The following is a 23,068-nucleotide window of genomic DNA, read 5'->3' as shown; positions in this document are numbered from 1 at the left end:
CCAGGGCAGGAAGAACCTTTCCAAAAGCTCTTTCGATTTCATGGAAGCCACTGCAAAATATATCACTGCACACTGTGTTCATGACATCTTTCATATGGAGGATTTTAATATAATATTTAATTTATATTTAATATAATATATATTATTTTAATGGGCAAAGCTGTGCTTTGTGTAGCAAAAGTAATGTCTGCATTCAGCTAGGAAAAAAAAAAAAAATGCTTATACCAGCGTGCCATGTAGTAATTTCCAGGATCCTTGCACGAGAAGCCTTTTCCTCAGGCTAGAAATGACAGAAAGTGTTTGACCCTCTTACAGGAAACTGCAGCTGATGGCTGATTTCTGTGTTCACCCCACTACAGCACAGCTTCCTTAACCCTGCTGATCACTTCAGACAGTTTTCCACATTTCACTACACTGTTTTGCTACTACTGACCTGCAGTGCGAAAAAAAGCCTGGTACCATAACAACTTAATTTATTTAATTTCTGCTTTGAAAGCACTTTAAACTCGCTGACTGTGTCATGATATCCCCCAGGGTGCACTTGATGCACATGTGCTATTGAAAACACCTGTCCCACCCCCAGAGAAGAGAGGCAGGTACACATTGCTTGAGGCAGTGTGAGATGCAGTAACAAAACAGGGTGTGACTCCCTCAAGCCACTGCCTGTAGGCCGAACTTCCTTATTTAATTTGATTTCACAAGTCAAGTGCGATTCCACCAGACCCAACCGCCACGTTCAACATTCCAGGACATCCAGCTCTCTTTCCCTGAGGTTTGTTCAAGGACCTGAAGCATTGGAATAAAAGCAATCTCTTGGATCACCCTCTCTTGGGTTGTTTTTCTATTGTTTGTTTGTTTGTTTTTTGTTTTTAAAATCATATTGCCAAAGCACTTCAGACACTGAATCCAGCAACTGCTTCCAAAAAATCCAAGCAAACAGATACAAAGCACTACTAAGGAAAACTATTTGTAAAAAAAAAAAAAAAATTTATTTGGTGCAGTGTTTACATGTAAGATAATTACATCTCAGTACCAAAAGAGAAAACAAGACTAGTGGAGTCATTTCATTCAATAAAGATTTATCCTTCTTAACAAAGTGACTTGATATGGCTTTTTGATCCTTTGTACTATGATTATAAATTACTTTCAAAATCCTAGTTGAGGTGGCACTCAGATATTAATTGTTTTGCTAAAAAACATAGAGGCAGATATATAAAGGAGAGCTCTAAGGAATCAGAAGCCAAATTTAATAAATGAGGTAGTTCATCTGGTTACGCAGAAACACAGATCCGTGTTTCCTTGTATAAAACATCCAGTCTCTGCAACCCAAGGTCTTGCAACACAGCCTTGCTGAAAGAAGTTTGCCCTTCGCCTTTCACAGCGGGGAGAGTTCAAAGAGCCAACCTCGATGTGCACGGCCTGTCACCGGGACACCTCACTCACCTCAATCACCCTGACATTCCTCTCCACACCTGACATCCCTCTCCACAGCCTACAAAGAGAATGATGGCAGGGCTTTCCCTTTTTCGGGTTCAGAGCAGCTTTTAAGGCAGAACAGCACTTTTAATGGCTGAGGCAGCCACACTGGCCTCACACGGGACAATCTGACTTGGGGGACTGCTGCGCTGAGATCCTGAGGATTTTTAACTACCTGAATGTAGAGGTTTGGTTTTTTTTTTCCTGTGCCTCTACTGTAGTGCATGAAAATTTCCCTTCATGTATACTCCTCACACTCTACTCTGCTCTCCTGAGACCCCACCCAGAGTGCTGCATCCAGCTCTGGGATCCCCAACAGGGACCCACTGGAATGAGTCCAGAGGAGGCCACAAAGGTTGCACAAGGCTGGAGCACCTCTGCTGAGAGGACAGGCTGGGGTTGTTCAGCCTGGAGAAGAGAAGGCTCCAGGGAGAGCTTAGAGCCCCTTCCAGCACCTAGAGGGGGCTACAAGAGAGCTGGAGAGGGACTTTGAAGAAGGGCCTGGAGAGACAGGACAAGGGGTAGTGACGTCAGACTGAAAGAGGATAGGTTTAGATTTTGGGAAGGAATTCTTCCCTGTGAGGGTGGGGAGGCCCTGGCACAGGCTGCCCAGAGAAGCTGTGGCTGCCTCATCCCTGGAAGTCCAAGGCCAGGTTGGACAGGGCTTGGAGAAACCTGGTCTAGTAGGAGGTGTCCCTGCACGTGGCAGGGGGTTGGAACTGGATGAGCTTTAAGGTCCCTTCCTACCCAAACCACTCTACACTAAAAAAACACATTAATTTCTTTTTAAATTGCCAACCAGCAGCTCAGAGATTCAACGTTCACATTATTTAACATTTAATTTAAAAACTACTAAACCAACTGTCTCAGCATCCTGCTACGAAAATCTTAAATTAAATTGTGATTTAAATTGCCATTATAAGCCTGTACCTGATTATCAAGTGAAAGTTACTCAACTAAAGAGAGACATTTCAGCAAGCAGTTGACAGAATGACTTTCTGCCAGGCACCACAAGGAGAAGAAAGGTGCTCATTGTGATAATCCTTCACTGATTACAATCAGTCACTGTAGCCAGCACAGAACCAAGTGTGCAATCCTTCATGACATTTTTAAAAAGAAAATTCAAAGAGGGAAAAAAAAAAAAATCAATTGCAAAGTGAATAAATATCCCAGGCACCCATGGCTTCATTTATTCTTGTCCACAGGAACATCGATCAGCAAGGGCAGACGTGTCATCATCTGTTTGCCTGTTTAAAAGACAAAACAAAACAAAAATCAAAGGTTCCAGTTCTTATCAACTGTCTTATCAATTACTTGGATGCTTCCCAACAGAACAGCTTAATGAGCAGACAAGTCCCATTTATTTATTTATTAAAATAAAATCATGTTTCAGGATTTGGGACATGTAAAATTAAAAAAAAAAAAACAAAAAACAAAAAAAAACATTCAGATATTTTACCTGCATATTTCTGTAAATCCACTCTGTAAACACAGTCATATTCCCGTACACTCCAGGTTTATTGGGAGTGGCACAGCCAGTTCCCCAGCTGGTATCTCCAACCAGCCACCACACAGAGTTTTTGTTAGTCACTAGTGGGCCTCCACTGTCACCCTGCACAGAACACAAGCATTTAATTAGTCATCTGGCCACCAGGAAAGATAAGATCCATTTCACTGCGGGAATACAGGTTAAGTTTGCAAAAAAAAAAAAAAAAACAAACAAACAAACAAAAAAGCTAACCACCATTTTAAGGAGTCACTAAAACAAAATGTGGTGGCAATTCTGGCATTAAATGATGTCTGCTTGCAACAGGGATGAAAATCATTTGCCCAGAGCCCTGAGTAAGACCTGCATTATTGACTGTTCACAAGCATTATTGCTGTGATTAATAACATAATAATGCTAATAATGCTGTGATTAGGAAGAGCATTTGATAACTTTCAAGTACCAGATAACAAGCCATCCTTGAAGCATTAATAAGAACTGCCTCACCCTCCTCGGGTATTTAGTGAGAACTGGCAGCCACTCAGAAGATGAAACAAAAGATTTTAAAGGGATGCACCACAAAAGGAACCTGAAGACCAACCAAATTCTATGCCAACTTTTAATTTTGAGGGCAGAGCATAGGATTTGTTTGTGTGAGAGAGAGAGACCACATCAGGTGCTAATTAGGAATAATTACCTGACAGGAATCGACTCCTCCTGCTAAATTTCCAGCACAGATCATGGTAGGCAAAATCATGCCATTATAGATATAGAGAGAATTACACCTCGAACGTTCTATTAAGGGCACCGCAACATAATTCAAGTTATTTGATGTTTTGCCTGAAATTGAAAAGACAAAATTAGCATAGGCATCACTTGTCAAGTTGCTGCTACAAATCCCAGCAGCCAGCACTGTGCAGGATGAAATAATCTTACTAGAAGCAGCAGGATGGACTTTTAAAATATAAGAAGTCTGCAAGAGGTGATGAGGAGCTCCCCACAGTTTCAGGGTGCAGCACCAGCTGCCAGCAATTCCCATATTCAGTGCTCAGCTTCCTCAACAGCCCCCTCCCCACCCAGTACCTTCTGATACTGAAAGAAACCTTTCCTCCCTTTTTTCCTTTTCCATTCTTACAAATTTACTCTTACAAAAGGGCTCCTGCCCTTTCCCACCTCCACAGGACTGGTTTGGCACACAGCAATCCTTGTTACAGGAGAGGTGGCCCTGCTGGCAGGGGCACAGAATTGTTTCCTGGGTGAATATTTCTGGTCCCCAGTACTGATTCGAGGGTCCTATGGAGTCTGCTGAATGCAACAGATCTCAACTAGCTTTGAGACAGAATGCCCTGGGTAAATACTGGGGACTGTAAAAGGGGTGAAAAAACAGCATATCAACAGAGCAAACTGCCCAATCAGCCCGTGAAATGGTTATTCACAGGTTGAAGAGGACTATTTATTTGGAAGACCAGAACCACTCTTTACCTCCTTGGTACTCTGCTCCCCACCCTGATATCCAGCACTGCTGATTAGGCTCGAACATCATTCCTGGATTTGGCAGGCACACTGGCCGTACAGTTTCTGCAAAAACAAACAGAGTGACATCTGTAATCCCAGATGTGCAGACAGAATTCAAAATAAATGCAGATGAAGTAGCTCAGCACCACCAACACCACTTACACACACATTTTCTCTGCACTTTACCTTCCTTGCAGGTGAGCAACACTGCGAATTGCAGGCAGCAGCAGAAAGTTTACCAGCTGCCCTTTGCCTGAGGACTGTCTAATCCTCACCTCAAATCTGCTTCATCTTCACCTCACAGCGAGTAACAAGCAGTTAGAGGTTCTAGCTCAATTAATCAGGCTAACTAGAACAATTAACACCAGCTCTTCAGGTCAGCAGAGGACAAAAAAGAGGAAAAACTTCAGACAGCTCTGCATTCTCTTTGCAAAACTCTGCTGAAAATAATTTCACTGCAAGCAGGATTCAGTGCCTATATATATATACAAGAGGTGTGCAGCACAAAAACCTGTTGAACACTCTCCCTCCTCTCAACAGCAAAAATTGCTTTCCAGAGTACTTCTAGTAAGTTCATGCACTGAAATACAAAGAACTTGTACAGGAAAAGCAACTGCAACTCAAAAACAATCTACTTCTATGTTTATGAAGGGAACTTCTTATAATGTTTGGTTCTGGTACTGGGTTTTTTTGACCATCATTTGACCTAAACTGATTTAGACTGTAAATCAGCTGCTCCACTAAGGCACATATAGCAGTGGCAATACTTCAGCACCATTCTAAGGTAGAAGTACATTACTGACATGAGCCTAAACCTCCTGTACATGTAACAGATTTAAATAATAAATCCTACTTAGGAAATCAGAGGCTGTGCCCTCAGTCTTTACCTCCACCCTGTCTCTAAGCTGTCTGTACCCAAATTTCTGTTCTTCCCGTAAGTACCCACAAGGATTTCTTAATGAAACTCAGATGTTTTAAAAGATGTGTTCATTGCCACTGGATTTTTACCTTAAGGAGGGCACAACACATACCAGTAAAACTCAGTGGTGACTCCAACTTCATAAGGGCAACATCATTGTCTTTAGAATCTGTGTCGTAATCCGGATGGGAAATTATCAGTTGCACTCTGTATCCACTTCTGAAGAACATCTCATCCTGATTCAGAATCCCAGCATAAACCCTCCAGCTGTGTGGGTCAGAAAACCGTCTGCAGAGAAAAGAAAGGTTAGAAGGTTTGCTTCTGTGGTAACAAGACATGGATTATGACCTTCAAAACACTGTCTTCAGGAATGGTAGTCAAGTGTACAAGAATGTGCATGCATTTGACTACCAGTTCTGAAGAACAAGATAAACAAGTTGCAAGACATCCAAATTTAGGAAAGCTTGACTCTAATTCCATAAATATATCCAAAAAATCTTCGAAATGGGTTAAGTATCATTGTCCATCCCCTTATGTCACTCAGCACAACAAATTAAGTCTGAGACTGTAACACTGCAGTCTATTGATTTCCATGGCTGAGGGATCAAGGAGTTATTTCTGAGGTCTCACGTATCAGTGGTATCATTCACCTGTTCTACCCAAAGCACATGGGGAAGCAGAAGCCAAAATTAGTAAAAGCATGATCTAGTGAAGGAATTTCATTATCTAGAAAATGCCAGGGTTTTTTTTTTTTTTTGCTTGGTTTTGGTGGTGATGGTTTTTTTTCAACATTAACCATGCTTGCTCGATGTAATTTAAGTAGCTTCTTGTGCTCCAACACAGTTTACAAATGCTTAATAGAAAATTTCCCCTAGTTGTTAAAATTCCCTTTATGAGAACTGTCAAGGCAGGAGTGCCGGCAAGTCATCGCACCTCCAAAAAAGAAAAAAAACAAATCAAGACTGAAAACCAGCTTTGTGCCAGCTACAGCTTGATTGCTATTCCCAAAGCTTTTACATACTACAGAGCTCAAATCATACAACAAAGAAGGGATAAGATCACCACACAAAAAAAAACACTTACATTCCTTCCTCAAGGTTAAGGACAAAGATATTTTTCCCAGCCAACCAACATTAAAAATGTTTTGCTTTGTGGGTTTTCCCTCCAACAGAAGCAGCCACCTTTTAAACATACTCTGCCACCGTACACAAGGTACCACAGCACCCTCAACTCTCTTTTACAGGTTAAAAATGTACAAAGCATCAGCTATTTTTCTTGTTGATGGCTACATAAAGTGCTGCTTGGATAGGTATAAATCCACGTTTAATACTGACTTGGACTTTACTACCCTGTGGCACGAAGATATGAGGAAATAAATGGTATAGCTATCTCCAAATTGATCATATCTACAGTACTGTGGTGCTTGAGGGTTTGGGAATAGTTTTTTTCCATTTTTTTCAGGGTTTTCTCACAGTTCAATTCAACATCTTCACAAAAACATTGTATTGCCTGGTGTTAATTTTGGTGCCTTGAATTTACATCTTAAATCGGGTGGGTATCTGCGCCCAACACCACTATCTCATTTAATTTCCACCTTTAACACGTAAAATGAGGCTTTCTTCCTGCAGAAAGCAGACAGACGACCCGCAGCCAGAACAAATTTTGCCCCAATATCTCAAGCCCGCACTGCTGCACAGACAAAACGCTGCGTACCCCGCGCCTGCAGGCGAGTTTTAAAGCAGAAAGTCGGGAGGCTTAGGTAAATTCACACATTTCAGCCCGCAGCAGGGGAGATGGGCAGCTGGGAGAGGGGCTGGGCTCACCCTTCCACGCAGTGTGCCGCCGTCACGATCCACTGGCGGGTGATGATGGAGCCCCCGCAGACGTGGGTGCCCTCCACGTGCAGGCTGACCTGCCACGGCCACTGCCCCAGCACGGCCCCGCTGCCACCCACGATCCTGTTCATGATGCTCGCGCTCTTGGTGGACAGGCCACACTCTGAGGAGTCAGTCACGGGTGTCAGTCAAAGAGAGAGCTGGAAGATGGATCCCGGTTCTCCCACAGCACCCCCCAGTAAATTGCAAGCATCACTTGGCAGCTGCTGCCCTTGGTTCACCACAAACTACAAAACAGAGGGTCGTTAACACCTTTCAAGCATCTCTGGCGAGGCACACACCAGTTCTGGTCACCACCACGTAAGGAAGACACGAAGCTCTTAGAGAGCGTCCAAAGGAGGACAATGAAAACAGTGAAGGGCCTTGAGGGGAAGCCGTGAGGAGCAGCTGAGGGCACTTGGTGTGTTCATCTGGAGAAGAGGAGACTGAGGGGAGGCCTCGCTGCAGTTACAACTTCCTTGGGAGAGGAAGAGGAGGGGCAGGCACTGATCTCTGCTCTGTGGGGACCAAGGACAGGATCCCAGGGAATGGCCTGAAGTATGTGTCAGGGGAGGTTTGGGTTGGATATCTTCACCCAGAGGCTGGTTGGGCACTGAACAGGCTCCCCAGGGCAGTGGTCACAGCACCAAGGCTGACAGAGCTCAAGAAGTGTTTGGATGATACTCTGGGGCACATGGTGTGACTCTTGGGGATGGTCCTGTGCAGGGCTAAGGGTTGGACTCGATGATCCCTGGGGGTTCCTTCCAAGTCAGGATATTCTGTGATTCTGTGCTGTGCCACAAAGCAGCCAACAGCCAGGAGGCTCCTCACTCAGCCATCACCACCAAGAAGGCACTGCCTGCCCGATGGCTGAATGTTGGAGAGCAAAGGTGCCACAGACATCCCACCACAGCTCTGGGTGAGGGATACAGAGCAGGCAAGTCATTTAAAGGAACCAGTGGCAGCAAAGACCAAAGCAACTGAGGAACCAACATCCTCCTCACCTCCTTTCCCACCCTGCCTCTTTAAACTGAACCTTTTGGAACTTGGCAACCAGAGTTGTATCATTTGCCCATCCAAAGACAGCAGGTATTTATGGAGATTCAAAAGGGGTTTCCCAGCCAGAGCATTTCAAAGCACGAACCAGCAGAAGCTTTAAAACCACAGCGACTCACCTATGCAGCGCAGAGAAACCACATTTCCTGAGGCACAGGAATCACTGCAAGAGAAATAAAAAACCAAACAGGATCTCAGGCACACACAGCGAAGGAAATGGTGAGAAAAGTCCACCCTCCAGCTGCTTCCTACCCTTTCCAGCTACGTGCCCTGCCTTCAGCCTCATCTTCCTGATGAGGGTTCCCTCCTTTCTTCACTCTCTCCAGCTACCCTACCAGCAACCATCTGGCCTCCACCATTTCTTGCATTCACCAAAACTGTCATGTGGAAGACTGAAGATGCCAGTACAGAAGGTTTTGTAAACCTACTGAGGAGCGAGATGAAGAACAGCATGAGAAAGAGCTCAGCTGATTTATGAGGCAGTTGTAGAAGCATCTAAACAAGGGAGCCGCAGGAAGTTTGCCAGGCACAGCAGCAGTCTACAGGTTTTGAAACCAGACACTTCAGATTTGTTTAATGAGGATAAAAACGATACTTTCCACAGCGAAAGATCAATTTCTCTGCATGATGTGTGTGTCCTTGTGACTGAAAAAAAAAAAAAAAAAGCTGTACCAGCTGCTGTGAATTTGTTACAGCTTGTAGCTATTGTCACCACACAGAAACTCCTGCTGATGGTCAAAGAGCCTTAGATAACTACCTTTGACATGGCAACCTTCTAGAGAGCGAGGAAGGAACAGGAAGGGACATCTTTTCTTTTAAAAGATGAGAGGAAGGATGGAGAAAAGGCAGCTGTGTTTTTAAACAGAAGGGAGAGCAGTTGCTGCAATCAGATTAAAATCAAAGTCTTCCTCTAACAAGCCCTGTTGAAAGATGTTCTTGCATTATGCTGCAAGCAGAACCTGCAACTCTTACAGCAGCTGAACAGACCCCTGGTAAAAGGAAAGAGGTTTGTATTAGACAAAGGTACCTGCTGTACAGCTTTTTGTACAAGTCTATATTCCCAGCACTCGTGTTCAGCTTCATGTAGCTTTTAAAGCTGACGTCAGGTACTACCCCACGACTGTAGTAATATGTATCCCTGCAAAACAGAAAGCCCATTATAAAACTCAGTAGTTTCAGTTTTTCCAACAAGTAGCAATAAGCTGTGCCAATATGGAGCTTCTGACATGACAGCACTAAAAATATTTATTTTTATTTTTAAGTAAACACAGAACCCTGATGGTGCAGCACAGTGCCAGAGACTCGTATTCTTTAAACACTTGTCAAGTTCCATTTCCCATCAAACAGTTACTAGGTTAAAAAAAAGTATTTTTATGCAATATGCACAGCAGAAATGCTCAGCCTCGTGTAGCAGGGAAATATGAAGTGAATGTACTTTGCCAGTACATTTACACAGCAAAGCAAAGTCCAGGTGCACTAAATTGTGACATCCACGTTTCAGTGGGAAAACAAAAAGGGCAGCAAGTGTTCTTCTGGCAGGTTTTCTAGATGAGGTTTTCTTGCTGCTGGGTTGGAGTTGGAACTACTGGACTGGAACTGGAACACACAAGTTCTGCCAGCCTCAAAAATTCACTCAATTGCTCCACACACAACAGAAGGCAGCATTTTCCAACTGTATCAAAGAGAGGTAACATCAAATATTTAAACCACAGAAGAATTTAGGCTGTGGCGTGACATGGGGAGAATGTGAGCAGCACTCAGGGCCGCAAATGTTTACAGTGATCTTATCACAGAATCATAGAAAGGTCTGGGTTGGGAGGGATCTTAAAGATCATCCAGTTCCAACCACTCTGCCATGGGCAGGGACACCTTCCACTATCCCAGGTTGCTCAGAGGACCATCCAACCTGGCCTCGGACAATTCCAGGGATGGAGCATCCACAAATTCTCTGGGCAACCTGTGCCAGGGCCTCACCACCCTCCTAGAGAGAATTTTTTTCCTAATATCTAATCTAAACCTACACACTCTCAGTTTGAATCCACTCCCCCTTGTCCTGTCACTACATGCTCCTGTAAGAGTCTTTTCATTCTGCAACAGCCTCCACTGACAGCATCAGACCCATGTGGTTTTTGGATCAGACACACGCTTTTAGAAATGGAAGAGAGAAATTTTAACCTTTCCATGTACGTGCAAAGGCTGATGAAGGTTGGACTTACACACTGTAGCCCATGTCTTTACATGCAATCTTCCCATAGTCATCATTCCAGTCATCTTGACAAACAGGATACCAGGATTTGCTGACAGGGGAATAAACTTGCAGGATGAAATTTGGTCCAAAAAGTCTAACTGCCAGAAAAGGAAGAAAGGGGGGAAAAAAAGGAGAAACCAAGAACATCACACACTATAGTACTGTTCTTTCTCTACTTAAAAAGTATTGTTGCCCATAATATTCACTTCTATGTATGAACTGATGTTAATTCAATGCTGCCTTCAACTCAAATTACGAGTAAATAGCCAGGAGACAAAAATATGGCAACGGTTTAGTTCTTTCTGTGTAAGGCAGTTTAAAAGAACTACCAGTTTTAAAATGCAAGTGTACAAGACATTGTTCATCTTCACCTTTTATGCTCAAAGTTCTCTTTCATATTCTGAGAAATACCACTGAGAAAGGTTGCAATAGTTTTCTTATCTTTTACCTACACAGCAGTATATTTCTTAATATACCACACACTGTGTATAAAATATAATCTCTTGTAATATACTTTATATTGTATCTTAATACAACAAATTTCTTCAGAGAAGCACTTGTAGAGCAAGAATGTAACAAGGAGCAATTAGCTCTGGCATTCCACGCCCCATTATGCATTTATTTGCACAAGAATTTAATATAAAATAGCTCGAGCAAAAGAACAGATTGAACAAGCTCCTCCAAGAACCCATTATTCAATCAAATGGAGAGGAACAGCTTTAGAGCATATGCCAGTAATGCTAACCCTGCATGAGGCATGTGCTGAATAAAAGTTCACAGAGAGAGAATAACAGTTTTCCAGCACGGCACAGGTGCCAGGAAGAAGGTACCACACCATTGGAATCTACAAATCAATGATGTTTCCACCTTCTACCATCACCTTTTCATTCTCTTGATTCCCCCCTTGGCACCCTTTCAGTTGGAAACAATGATCAGGCCAGGCTTTCTAGCACAGAGGAGTTATGAAGTAGTTGAAGAGTTATGGGGAGAACCGGGAATGCAAAATATAGGGAAAAAAGACAAGCGTGACTGAAGACCACCAGGTTTACGTAACCACCCGAGGTTTACTGAGAAGTCAACAATGACTGTCCATTCCAGAGACAATGTTACGCTCAGTTTTGCACAAGCCCTACTCAAATTAAAAGGTAATATTTAAAAAACTGACTCAAAGTCGAGGCACCTCCAATCCCTGAGTCAGACGTTTTCTTTCCACTTTTCAATTAGACCGAAAACAAACTGAGTATCTAGATACACCCCCTTCAGAGCACTCAAGCACCCTAAACCATTTTAGGGTGCTTAACTTAGGCTCGAACAGTCCTGTTGTAACTTAGGCAAGCTTTGCACAAGGCCAGTTGCTCCAAAACTCTTTGCAGGTCCCCTCCCCAAGCCCCCGACGCATGTCACTCACCACAGCGGGTTTCATCCTCCCCGTTGGGGCAGTCACTCACTCCATCACACCACTGAGAGGGCGACACGCACACTCCTGAAGAACCACACTCGATCAGGGAGCCCAGACAGTGATTCTCTACTGCAGGGAGAGAGAAACAGCCCTAAGGTTGAACATCAGTGAGCAAGAAAAATTAAGTTATCAAAAAAGAGTCAGCTTTACACTGACAAAGCATCACACTTTAAAGAGGAAGAAAAAAACTGAGTGCTCCAATTATACACTCCTGCTGTCATTTAAAAGAAGATTACACTCACCCTGTATAAATCAAAGGGAGTAAAAAAAACAACCCTAAGAACACAAAGTGTCATCCTAGTAGTTCTAAATGAACTCTCTTAGAATCAGAGAATAGTTTGGGTTAGAAGGGACCTTTAAACACCATCTAGTCCAACCCCAATGTAATGATTAGGGACATAGATCTCTCCTCCTCTTTTCCTACGCAGAAGAGAAAGGAGAGGCTCCTAAATATGTAAAAAAATGATTTTAATTTCTTTTGAAAAGTGGCTTTCATTGAAAGGGAAATTAAGACAGCACGAGTCAAACTTCACTTAAGCTGAAGAGAATTGTTCCAGCCCAGGTTTAGAGCTCGGTCACCCCAGTTGTGGATGACTTCCAAGGTGAACGTATCATCCATTGTACGGCTTAAGGTGGTGAGAAGGGCTGGGCTCCTGCAGTGTTTACACGCTTTCAAAGCAAAAGCCTCACAGAAACAAATACATGGATTTAAACGACCTCTGCTCTGAGAGAGATCCCACTTGACCAAACCAAATCACACCTTGACCGTTTACACTGCTGCAGTTAAGGTATACAAATTTAATGCAACCTCCTTCCTTTGCTTAAAATTAAGTGAAGTTTAAACATGGGACAGAGTTCATCAACACTGATGCACCACTTCTCTAAGGAACTGCACCACAGAACGTGTTGGCCACGCACAGTCACGTGCCAGCTCTCCCTCAGTGCAAAAACCCTTGCCAGAGGTGGAGTATTCTCTGCTAATTGTCCTGCACCAGCTCTTGGCAGATAGAGGGAATTTTCCAGAGGAGCCACCTGAATAAACCACTTCTGAACAGTCAAAAAGTTGTCACTGCTTAAGATCAAAAATGTACCTACCTGATGAAGGGGAAGGGAAGAGGCAGCAGCATTGTTCATTAAAAAGAGAAAGAACAAAAAAAAACAACCCACAAACAAAACTGAGCCGTTAGAAAGTAACATTAGTTCATCTCTCAGGAGATAAGCAACTAAGACTTGCCTGTCCTTAATTTGGTATGAAATGGAAGATGGGAATGTATACTTCTAACTTTGAAAGCTTAATGCATTTTAATTTCAAAACAAAACAAGTAAAAAAAAAAACCCGAAACTTACCAAAATACCAGATGAAGAAAGCAGCAATTGCACAACAAATGACTATTAAAACAGATAATATTATTATTATGGTTTTCCTTAAACCTGAAAGGAAAGCAAGGCGAAAGAGAGAAATTAGGTTCACAAATAAGGAAATTTCCACCCATCAGTACAGTATTTTTCCCTGACATTACAATCAGACACCTTTTTCCATTCCACCATCCTTCCTTCAAATTACCCATGTCCAGTTACACCAGCATCCCACCCAGGTATCACTTCTTCATCCACAGGGAGGTGGCTCCTTCAATGCACAAGCTGGAAGGGAAAATCCCCTCTGTTATTTTAAGCCTGAAACTGGAGGAAATCCCAACAAAACTTACTCGATGCACACGATCTCCTGGACGAACGTGCTACTGGCCTGGTGGACTGGTGGGTGTGGACCCTTGGGACATAGCTTGGCACTGGGGGAGCATTTGTGGAGAAGAACTGTGGATATGGATTAGCACCCACTGCCTGGTGGGCAGGATAGATGTGTTCTGCCTGAAAGCCGTGGTTCTCGTAGTATGGCGGTGGACCCTACAGGGTGACATTGAGGGTGGGGGGAAAAGGAACAAAAAGAGGCAAGACATCAGTTAGGACAAAAGCTTCAAAACCCATCCACACTCAGAACCTTAACTCAGTAACTCTGCCAACGGAGAAATACACCCCACACACAGACACTTACTAGTGACTCCAGCTTACACGGAGGAAGGGATTTACAGCACATGCCTAACACCTCACGGCCTGAATAATAAAAATAACACAGGGAGAGGCTGGAAAATGTAAGACAAGATCAGTTTCCTGATCCAAAGCGACTCAGCCTGAGAAGGATTCTTGAGCCCAGCCCTCCAAGCTGGTGGCACAAACGCTTGGACTGGAGCATCTGACAGGGTAGAAATAAACAGCAAGGACAGCTTTAGGCTGCTCTGTCACAGAAAGAAATGCTGACAAGTAACAGCCTTTGTCCAGGTCTAGGATAAATGCTTACTGCCCCATTTTGTCCTGTGACAACACCAGGTATACCTAAGCTATTTCTGAAACACGCTGGCCTACAACAGGTTGTGGGATGTTTATCCAGGAAGAGCTTTAAGAACTAGTTAGAAGCCATTCTAACCTATCCCACCAAAATAAGCTTTAAAAATATAACTCTCTCCTAAAAGCATCTGAACACTTAAAATGTTAATTAATTCAAGCTTCTTACACCTGTCTCACAGGTGTCTCTTTCCCTTTTTGCAGAAAACAGCAAATATTCCATGTTTTAAAAGACTTACTAATCAGTAAATTACTCAGGAGGCTGTTACTTACAAAGAAATAAAACATCATTAAAAGAAAAAAAAAATCAGAGAGGAATATTGTGAACATTCTGATTACTTACTACAGTAGAGGTCATCTTTCCTTTGTCAACAGTACAGGAACAATTCAAGTGTTTGGAAGTAAAGCATGAACCTATACACAAAAGAAAAAAAAAAAAAAAAAGAAAAGAAAACAATCACAACCAGAAGATCTTTGTCCACCTTTCTTGTCAGTTTTCCCTTTGGAAAAATGCCAAATCTGGAGGGGGGGGGAGTAAAATAAAAAGAAAACCTAAACAAAACAAAACAAAACAAAACAAAAAAAAAAAAAACCACACCAAAACAAAAAAACCCAAACAAAACAAAAAAAAAAAACCCAAACGAAAACGGAAGTATTTGAAGAGAAGGTACAAATTAAGGTGCAGCATGAAATCAGATCTCAACAGCCTCTCACCACAACCCTGAGGATTATACAGTGGCAACTATTCATTAACACGAGCGCCACACAAACTGAGAAGGTTAAGTCAGTGCTCACTCTCGCTGTTAAAAGAATATCCTGGCAACAACCCACACGGTGTCAGTACCAAGTTCAGGTCCTCCTGCCTCTCTCAACACTTACTCATGTAACACTTACTCTGAGGTTTACGACACAGAAACAAGAACACGAGAAAAGCATCGGGAAATACAAATTCAGCTCATTTGATAACAGATCGCTGCCCCACAAGCCACATTTTTTTTCTTACGTGTTGCAAGGAATTGTTTTCTTGGCTGTGTGTTGTAGCCACAGCATCAAAAACAGGGAGAGAAGCACAGCAGGGAAACAATACCAACATGAAGTTTTGAAAATAAGAGTTAAAAAGAAGAGCTATGTCCAGTGTTTCAAGCATACAACAGTTTATTTTAAAGTTAAACATTAACATTAAGTAAAACCACCCATTAGCACGGACACAAGAAACACAAAATGTTTGCTGGTGCCGTTATACACCTCCATGAGCTATCATTTTAATAAATACTGTAATCTACTGAATCTTCTCATGTTACTCCACATGGAAACGAGCCTAGGAAGTGCCTCAGTCATGCACTGAGAAATACTTTTCCCTAAGTTGCAGAGCAGAACCCTGCACACAGGCACACTGCAGTTGCACCAAGACTCAACATAATTCAGCCCAGAGCATAAGATCAGTTTTTAGAACCTCTACCAAGGTGTCATCTCTCCCAAAACTGAACTGCAAACGACTTTGAAGCAGGTTTCAACAGCAGCTTGGCACCTCGAGCGTGCCAATACTTTGTGACAGTTTAGGGAGGCTGAGGCTAGTATTTGCTTATTAGTGATGGCGAGAAAAATGTAAACGATGCACCGTTGAACTTGCCTGCACGGCAGACAGGTAAGAAACGAGCCTTAATCCTACTTACAGTAAGTCCATCAGATTGGTGACTAAGGCTTCAGGACTTCTGCTTCGCTTTATGTCGCATCCATTCTCACCCAGCTCTTCACAGCAGCCAGGAAGTGCAGCTCTGCCCTGACTTAGAGGACAATTAACGAGTTGCAGGAGGATATTTTTGTTCCTTGTTCTCTGAAAAGGAGAGGAAAAAAAAAAGTGTTAGGAAGTTTAGTCACAGCAGACAGAAGTGGTGATTCTGAGGTAAGTCAACAGGTACTATGATTAACAAAAAAAACCACAACCAAATATTTTTTACATTACCGTTTGAAAGGCTTTGCAAATTGGCAAGTAAAAGTGTCCCTCACTCTTTTTAGGGGGCAGCTTTTAGGGTTGGTTTGAGGGTTTTTTTTTAATGAACTGAGGGGAAAAAATCTCTGTTGCTTAACTACCTTTTAACCATCACTCCCAATTTAGTACTTATTAACCTATTTTCCATCCAGATTCTGATTAATAACAGTTATCACACCACAAAAATACGGGGAAGTCATAGGTACATATAAATTTTTATGGTATTCCATATTCACACTTGCCAGTGTTTTAAAACCAGATGAAACCAAACCTGTTAGTTTGCAAATATTTAAGGCAAAAAAAAAAATCAATGTGCAGCATCCAATAATGGTATAATCTAGTTTTGTTAAGCACACATCACTCCTACGACTTCAAAATCATTTACAAATACATCGAGGGAACTGCAAAAACTTCTTAGATAAGGAAGGTGGGTCATGGAGAAACAAACTGACCTGTCAAACACTCCCCATCCCAACAACTACAAAGCTAGAAGGGACTGGTCTGTCTTATCTCAGTCCAATACTTTGGCCTTTAACTCACCTCACACATCACATAAATTTAAACAGGCCCCGTGTAAAAGTATCATAAACCCACTCTGATGCAGAAGAGTTTAGTGGGAGTGCACAACTATTCACTCTGCCAGTCATTCTTCCTGATGTCTGCTGAGCTATAACGGCACTTTCCTGGGTACATCTGAAGAAACAAACTTCAAGAGATCCCGAGCAAGGAAACGGGGATGAAATTCCACCAAGAAAGAGGCTTTCAAGGTGTAAGAAAGAGGGCCCAGGGTGCCAGAGGGCTGTAGGTCAGCTTGCTAACACCTTCTAGCTTTGGAAAAAAAATAAGCCCAAACAATGAAGGGGACCTTCCAGTCATATAAAGTCGAGTCCTTGAATTTCAAAAACTTCAGTTTATGCCAGTATGGGTGGAGCAAGAACCAGCACCTGGACCTCCAGCAACACAGAAATGTCCAAAACTGAGCATTGTTTCTCTTTGGTAACTCTGAAAGCACAGAAATAAAGCCACTGTTTCTAATGACAGGAGATAAGGAGAGTGAAAAGCCATCACTGACACAGTACACTGATGAATACAGGAAAATGCACTGCCTCACAGCTGGCAGCTTCTGCTTGAAGTATCTGAGCTTGTTCTCACATATGCCTTAGGAGTGTTAATATTAATGTGATGCCATGGGTCATTAAGTTTAAAAAAACACATCATTATTTCCAGTAAAAGTTGTCAAAATGAAAAAAAAAAACAACAAACACACAACAAAAAAAACTCAAACAAACAAACAAACAAAGGAACTAAACAGCAATGCAAAATTTTAAAATGTTAGATTAATTCAAAACTAATTCAACCAAATAACTTCTGTTTTGTTTTTTAGTTTTTCAATGGATTTCTGCTGATCAGGTGTTTAAGTAAAAGCTGCAGTAGAGTTGTACTTCATTTGATAACACACTGCATTTGATAACACGCTACTTAACCTAATAACAGACTTTCTGGACAATTAGTCCTCCAAAGGCTCGTCCTCCTCCCTACCCCAGTGACAGCCACTCTGTCCCCTGGATGGGCAAAGCACTGAGCACAGAGTTGTGCTGCTCAGCTCCAAGTGGTCACCACCACATCTCTCCTAAGCCCCTCACCTGATGACTTTTGGGCAAGGGAAAGACTCGACTTTTGCCTCCTTACAGCACCATCATGTCATGGCTGCATCATCCAGCCTGTGCCCCTCACTAGCCAGGAGCCAGTACCCCAAAGGGACAACAGAAAGAATGAAAGGCAATGAAACCCTAAAGGTTTAAGCACAGTTCTGTCAATCAAACCAGACCTGCTGGCCTTTCCCCTGGTGCTCCACGCAAGAAACAGTGATGGGACTTCCCTGGTGCAAACCATCTCACAAGTGTTAACTGCTTCCCACAAGCTTTTATGTGGAGATCACCACAGGCTGTTTCCAAGCCCAAGCCAATAGGATGGAGTAAGTACCTCCAGATATCCTAATTCAACACTGTAAATTCAACCTCGACAAAGAAGCCAGAGTCACATTGGCAACAGTTTGCTTCCTGCATTTACATATTGCTTCGATACATATTTTGTGCTATTTTCTGAGACAGAAACAACATTAGTTGTTTGCTAAGCTCTATGATAGTTGTCAACAACTCGGAAAAAAAAAAAAAAAGAACAAAGAAAACCAAACTAGTTCTCCACAGTTGGACCTACGTAAAAGCAACCGCATGCAAACAAGAAAGAAGGGAGAGAACAGAACAGTCAAAAGCCAAATGAATGAAGTCAAGCTCAGCTTCTAAAAGGAGGAATCATAAAAGCATCCAAACACTCTACCTGAACCTAACACAGTGAGTCACAGCCACAAAATTCCCACTATCCAGATAAACAAATTTACGAAACTCATTAAGATAGCAAAGGAGTAATTTCAGTGCAAAGCTCAACCTTAAAAAAGGGCAAGCCAACAAATTATGGCATTGATGACGCTGGAAGGGAAATATGCTTTCTTTTTTTTTTTTTATTCCCAACCACTTTATGATCACCCAGAAATTTCAGTAGCATAACCATAGACACAACATAACCATGATATGATGGTGGGGAGGAAACATTAGAGGGGCAATAAAAAAAAAAATAAGAGGGAAAACAAGGAAGGAGATGATTACAGATTAATTTTTATTATCTTTTCACAGAGCAACTTCACAGAACAGGACAATTCTTCCCTTTGCTAGCCGGACAAGAGGAAAGAAACAAGGTCAAGGTTCCTATTGAACAATCAGTACTAAAAGTCATCATGACTTGCAATTGAAGCATAGAAAGGTTAAAACAAACCCAGTCATAAATTAAAAAGGAGAGGAAGTAAATAAGATTTTCATCTCATTTAATCAACAAGATTTCCTTGACACTTCAGGAAGTAGCACTAAATATTCTTATTGTGATGATTAAAAAGCCTCCTCATAATTTACTCCACAGGGTAAAATTTATCCCCTGGAAGGGGTCAAAGACAAATTCACTGAATGTCTCAAAGTCATCAAAATCAGGTTCTTCCAATGTCCTGGCCCTCCAAGAACTTTCTCCATAGAGGCGATCTCTACTCAGGGTGCCTATGAGGTAGAACTACAGGAGACTCGGTAAATATTTACATGAAAGGTTGCCACAAATAAAACCTCAGCATTCTCACACTCCCTGAGAAACAGGTTTGAAGCTATTCTAGATTAGCTCCCGAAATATCATTATACTGTAGAAGGTACTTATCAACAGGTGTCAAAAAACTTGATAAGCACCAGCAGCAGCAGCGCAGTGAAGTCCACAACAGTATTCCTGAGGCCAGGAAACCAAGATTAATTCTACTTCCACATGAGAAAAAAAGAAGGCATTAAAAATCTCCTGAGTGTAGCAGTCTCTTTAAGCAGTTATAGAGTGCCATATTTGTACCGCAAATAATCATCTATTTGTCTTCTCTGAAAGCAGACACTGCCATGAAACTCAGCCTATCACGGGTACATCACGTGTCTCTGTTAGGAACAGCAGGGTGGGGAAGGAGGCTGAAATGCTGTTGCCTGGCTGAGGGGATGATGAGTGACAGAAGACCCTACAAAAACACCAGTTTCTGAAACAGAAAGGACCAAGAGCCCAGAAGAACCAACCAGGTTTGCCTCTGCCCTTCTTCCCCGGCCGAAGTAAATAATTCTCTGGAAGAAGCATATTTGCTTGTTATCTTCATATTTTATTATTATCTTCCAGCAGTAAAACTCAAGTGTCTACGTCACTGAAAGTTGCTGACAAGGAAATGAAGCTCTCAAGAACACCTTTTTACCATATTCAGGTTGCAAATGTACGTTGTATGAATATGGCAGCACTAGTTACCCACTCTGGAGAAAAATAAAAACCAATAATGCTCACAAATCAGACTTATTTAGATATCCGGTCCAGGTCAGCTGTTTTCAACCTGTGAACTACAGATCCTGAGAAGCTGCAAACCATTTCTAATGGGTCTATGGCAGAGAAGAATGAAAAGCAAATCTGCTGGCAGGAGGTTTGAATTCACTCCATGGGGAGGCTCGTGTTGCCAGAAACAGGTTTCGAGATCCAGGCATCCAAGATGTGAGGGAAGTATTGCTGCAGTAGCACAGACACTGCTGAGCTACCATCGTGGCACTGGAAACACTCCTGCAGACCAACCCTGGACTGACACAGGAGGAAAAGCCCATATCTTCAGGACTGGCAACTCCAAGACAAGTATTTTGACCAGCACCCTGGAATCAGGAAAAGGTTCTTCACCCACAGGGTGGTTGGGCACTGGAACAGCCTCCCCAGGGCAGTGGTCACAGCACCAAGCCTGTCTGAGTTCAAGAAGTGTTTGGACAACACTCTCAGGCACGTGGTGCGACTCCTGGGGACGGTCCCGTGCAGCGCCAGGAGTTGGACTCGATGATCCTGATGAGTCCCATCCAACTCATCAGATTCAATAATTCTATGAATATTGTGTCATTTTGTTTTTCCATCAACATCCAGGAACACAGTTTCAACTTATTTCCATTTCAGGCTAGGCTGCCATGAGTGATTTGCTCTAGGCTGATTGTCCTATGAACCAGTATAATTTTTAACACTTTAAGAATGAAAGGAGAAAAGACATGTTAAGTCCTACTTTGACACCAAATTTTATCTTAGTCCACCTGTCTTTTGGCTTTATATTTATGTTGATACTTGTAGGCAACATTCACAATTGCAATCACTTCTCAGTTCATTCATTTGTGCCACACACAGTGTCCATCTCTTCCCCCACCTAACAGTGTAAAAATCCAAAATACTGTAAAAAATCTTTCCCCATCTAATACCGTAAATCATCCCAGTTGCTTCCCTTGGCTCTTTCTAAAGCACTAAAGGCTTTTTAGTGTCACTTTACTCAGGACAAACAAGGATACTTAGGACAAAGGCTCAATGTGAGAACGGTCCCTTTAAATTCACTGACACCCACCCACCCAGGAACTCGAGGTTGAAATTCGAGGGCCAGGTAAGCTCCTAACGTAAAGCCACCTTGAGGAGAGGCGTGCAGTGGGGTTGGTTTCAGCTTGCAAAGATTTGGCCCAGAAATTTCAGTGACAGAACTCCTGAAAGAAGTCACTCTTCCGAAATGTGAAGGCCTAAGGGCATTAGCGTAACTTAGGGCAAACAGGGATACTGAGGACAAAGGCTCAACGTGAGAATGATCTTCCAAAATCACTTGATGAACTATGACAACTTTAAACATAAATTAGAATTTTTGCAAAAAAAAAAAAAAAGAACCAGTATTGGCATTAATACACGCTGAAGAGGCCCCAGAACCTCTTCAAAACGGGGTTTACTCTCCCCGTGAGCGACTGCTCGCTCGGTGACCTTGAAAAAGCTGCCTCACCTCCTGCCCTTCCATCACCACGGCAGGACACGGACAAGCTCCACCTGGAGAGGTGCGCGGAGCCCTCCGCACCTTCCCCCCCCCCTGCTCGGTGTCCTCTGAACTCACAACACCCACCCTAACTCCTCCGGGCGAGCTCAGCTCCCGGCTGTCCTTACACACCGGCTGCCCACAGGGAAGCGCAACTTTATCGCGCTGCATCTCCCAGCGGAGAAGCCCGGCTACGGAGAGGGGGAGACAAGGAAAAACACCGGGGGGATGGAGGGGGGGCACCGTTTAGAGGGGCGAGCTACATCCCTGTTCGCTTTTTTATCACCCGGAGCCTCCCACGGGACGGGTCTTTCCGCCGCCGGGGTCGCTCCGCATGCCCGCGAAGCCGAAACGCCTTAATTAAAAGCCAAAAAAACCCACCCAGCAGGCGCCCCTCGGAGCGGCCGGGATGGCGATTCCCCCGCTCCCTTCCCTCGGGAGCCGCCCGAGGTGGCTCCGCTCGGCTGTCGGGAACGAGCCCCGTGCGAGGCGAAGGGGCCGCGCTTACCTGGGGCTGCTCCCGGCGGAGCGGGACGGGACGGGACGGGACGGGATGGAAACGCGGAGCACGGAGCCGGGAGCAGCCGCTGCGGCCGGGGAGGAGTCAGGGAGCGGGGAAGGGGCAGGGGCAGGTGCCGGCAGGTGGATGCGCCGCCCGGCCCCTTCCTCCCGCGGCGGGCGGGGAGGAGGCGCTGCCCGCTGCCCTTCGCCCGCCTCCATCGCCCCGCGACCCCGGCGGGGGACGGAGCCCAACAGCTCTTCCCGGCCTCCGACCCCCGGGGCTCCCCCTCTCCTCCTCCCAGCCCTCTGCCTCCTCCTCCTCCCACGGAGGGAAACAAACAAGCCGGATGGAAGCAAAGGGACACCCCGAGGAGGAGGAGACGGTGGCGGTGCCCCCCTCCCTTGTGAGACCCCGATGCTCTATCGGGTTTGGTTTTTGCTGCTCCAATCAAAGGGACCCGCGGGTTCGTTTGTTTGCCTTTTTTTTTTTTTTTTTCTTTTTTCGCTCGCCCATCGGTGCCTGTTGGGCTCCGTCTCAGGTAAATCAGGAGTCACAGCACTTCCCTGAACAGGGCAGGTCAGCGCCTGGTAAAGGTTGCTCGTAAAATACCGGTCCTTGGGAAATGACTTCCGTTTTCTTCGGCGTTTTTAGGACCATTTAATAGCGGGGCACTCTGGAAAATTACTGTGAGGTCTCAGTGGTCGCGTTACTTGCAACGGTGTGG

General features: G+C 43.7%; 1 protein-coding gene across 1 annotated transcript; it reads right to left on the bottom strand.

Annotated features, from left to right (window-relative positions):
- Positions 1-974: 974 nt before the first annotated feature.
- TMPRSS2 (transmembrane serine protease 2) lies at positions 975-22,457 on the bottom strand. Its single transcript, XM_050332845.1, has 15 exons — positions 22,351-22,457; positions 16,104-16,264; positions 14,774-14,844; positions 13,740-13,935; positions 13,381-13,464; positions 11,983-12,102; positions 10,543-10,672; positions 9,354-9,464; positions 8,446-8,489; positions 7,220-7,394; positions 5,509-5,684; positions 4,445-4,540; positions 3,660-3,802; positions 2,936-3,088; positions 975-2,723 (listed from the first exon to the last, which is right to left on the bottom strand). Exons 3-15 carry the CDS (start codon positions 14,786-14,788, stop codon positions 2,712-2,714), a joined length of 1,455 nt encoding a protein of 484 aa, XP_050188802.1. The 5' UTR covers positions 14,789-14,844; positions 16,104-16,264; positions 22,351-22,457; the 3' UTR covers positions 975-2,711.
- Between the last annotated feature and the right edge of the window lie 611 nt (positions 22,458-23,068).

Source organism: Myiozetetes cayanensis, unplaced genomic scaffold, assembly GCF_022539395.1.
Source record: "Myiozetetes cayanensis isolate MyiCay16 unplaced genomic scaffold, myiCay2020 scf5-8, whole genome shotgun sequence".
NCBI classification, from domain to species: Eukaryota; Metazoa; Chordata; class Aves; order Passeriformes; family Tyrannidae; genus Myiozetetes; species Myiozetetes cayanensis.
Note: the sequence above shows the minus strand (reverse complement) of the source record. Positions and strands in the feature narration are given on the sequence as shown.

Coding starts and splice junctions, on each gene's coding strand:
- TMPRSS2 (XM_050332845.1), bottom strand. Junction 8,490..9,353: donor TACAAAAAGCTGTACAGCAG/GTACCTTTGTCT, acceptor TTTCTCTTGCAG/TGATTCCTGTGCCTCAGGAA. Junction 4,541..5,508: donor GTCACCACTGAGTTTTACTG/GTATGTGTTGTG, acceptor TTGTTTTTGCAG/AAACTGTACGGCCAGTGTGC.